Source organism: Meleagris gallopavo, unplaced genomic scaffold (assembly GCF_000146605.3).
Source record: "Meleagris gallopavo isolate NT-WF06-2002-E0010 breed Aviagen turkey brand Nicholas breeding stock unplaced genomic scaffold, Turkey_5.1 ChrUn_random_7180001952210, whole genome shotgun sequence".
Taxonomy (NCBI): Eukaryota; Metazoa; Chordata; class Aves; order Galliformes; family Phasianidae; genus Meleagris; species Meleagris gallopavo.
Genome location: NW_011213322.1, coordinates 1 through 1,330, shown reverse-complemented (window position 1 = coordinate 1,330; position 1,330 = coordinate 1). Strand labels below are relative to the sequence as shown.

Genomic DNA, 1,330 nt, shown 5'->3' with positions numbered 1-1,330 from the left:
CAGCCCTATTTCCCACCCTCCGGGTCGGTGCCCGGCAGCCGCCGACTCTCCCTTCTCCTCCGGTAACCGGGTGCCCGCCCCGTTCCCTCCGTTAAGTTCTTTTCGGTGGTCCCACCTCCCACCCCACCCCTCCCAGGGCTGTTCCGCCCATTCCCGTTCCCGGTTATTGTCCCTCTCCTTCCCGGTTCTGCCCCGCCGGGGCTCGACTGGCAGCTGCCCACAGCCGGGATGCGCCGCAATGGTACGGATGGGGACAGGGATGGTGGCACCGGGGACGGGGACCGGGTGCTGGTGGCACTGGGAGCACGGACACGGTATGGGAACGGTGGAACTGGAGATGGGAATGGGGATAGGGGTGGGAATAGGGATCGGCAGAACCGGGAACGGGGGACAGCGAGCGGTGGCACCGGGGAGCAAACAGCGAGAATGGGGACGGTGATCGGCGGCACCAGGAAAATGGAGGTGGTGACCGGGGGGTGCTGAGCAAGGATGGCATCTGAGATGGAGAGCGGAGATGGGAGAGAGGTGGCGACGCTGGGGACCGGGTTGAGCAGCTCCTCGGGGATGTCCCTGCGATCCCGGGGCTGGGCACGAGGCCTGAGCAGGGCTGGGACGAGGATGAGCTGCGGTGTCTGCGTGTCCCTGGGGATGGGGATGCAGCGGGGCCGTGGTGACACCGGGGCCGTTCCCGGAGCCGAGTGGAGCTGCTGGGACCGTTCAGCCTTCTAACAGCGTTCCCTTCCCTGCAGGATGAGTTCCACCCCTTCATCGAGGCACTGCTGCCCCACGTCCGGGCTTTTTCCTACACCTGGTTCAACCTGCAGGCCCGTAAACGCAAGTACTTCAAGAAGCACGAGAAGAGGATGTCGAAGGAGGAGGAACGCGCCGTCAAGGACGAGCTGCTGGGCGAGAAGCCCGAGGTCAAGCAGAAATGGGCCTCACGCCTCCTGGCCAAGCTACGCAAGGACATCCGGCCCGAGTGCCGCGAGGACTTCGTGCTCTCCGTCACTGGCAAGAAGGCGCCTTGCTGCGTCCTCTCCAACCCCGACCAGAAGGGGAAGATTCGCCGTATCGACTGCCTGCGCCAGGCTGACAAGGTGTGGAGGCTGGACCTGGTGATGGTCATCCTGTTCAAGGGCGTCCCGTTGGAGAGCACCGACGGCGAGCGCCTGGCCAAGGCCCCGCAGTGCGCCAGCCCCGGGCTCTGCGTGCAGCCCCATCACATCGGAGTCACCATCAAGGAGCTCGATCTCTACTTGGCCTTCTTTGTGCAGGCGCCCGGTGAGTGGGGGGCCGTGGGGGCTGGCTGTGCCGGGAGCCCCGCGCGGCG

At 66.1% G+C, this 1,330-nt stretch overlaps 1 protein-coding gene across 1 annotated transcript; it reads left to right on the top strand.

Moving 5' to 3' along the window:
- Nucleotides 1-291: 291 nt before the first annotated feature.
- Nucleotides 292-1,324, top strand: LOC104916968 (nuclear factor 1 X-type; the record flags this gene model as incomplete). Its single annotated transcript, XM_031557727.1, has 2 exons — nt 292-314; nt 750-1,324. A coding segment is annotated over exon 2 (461 nt), but the record flags the coding sequence as incomplete, so codon positions are not given.
- Between the last annotated feature and the right edge of the window lie 6 nt (nt 1,325-1,330).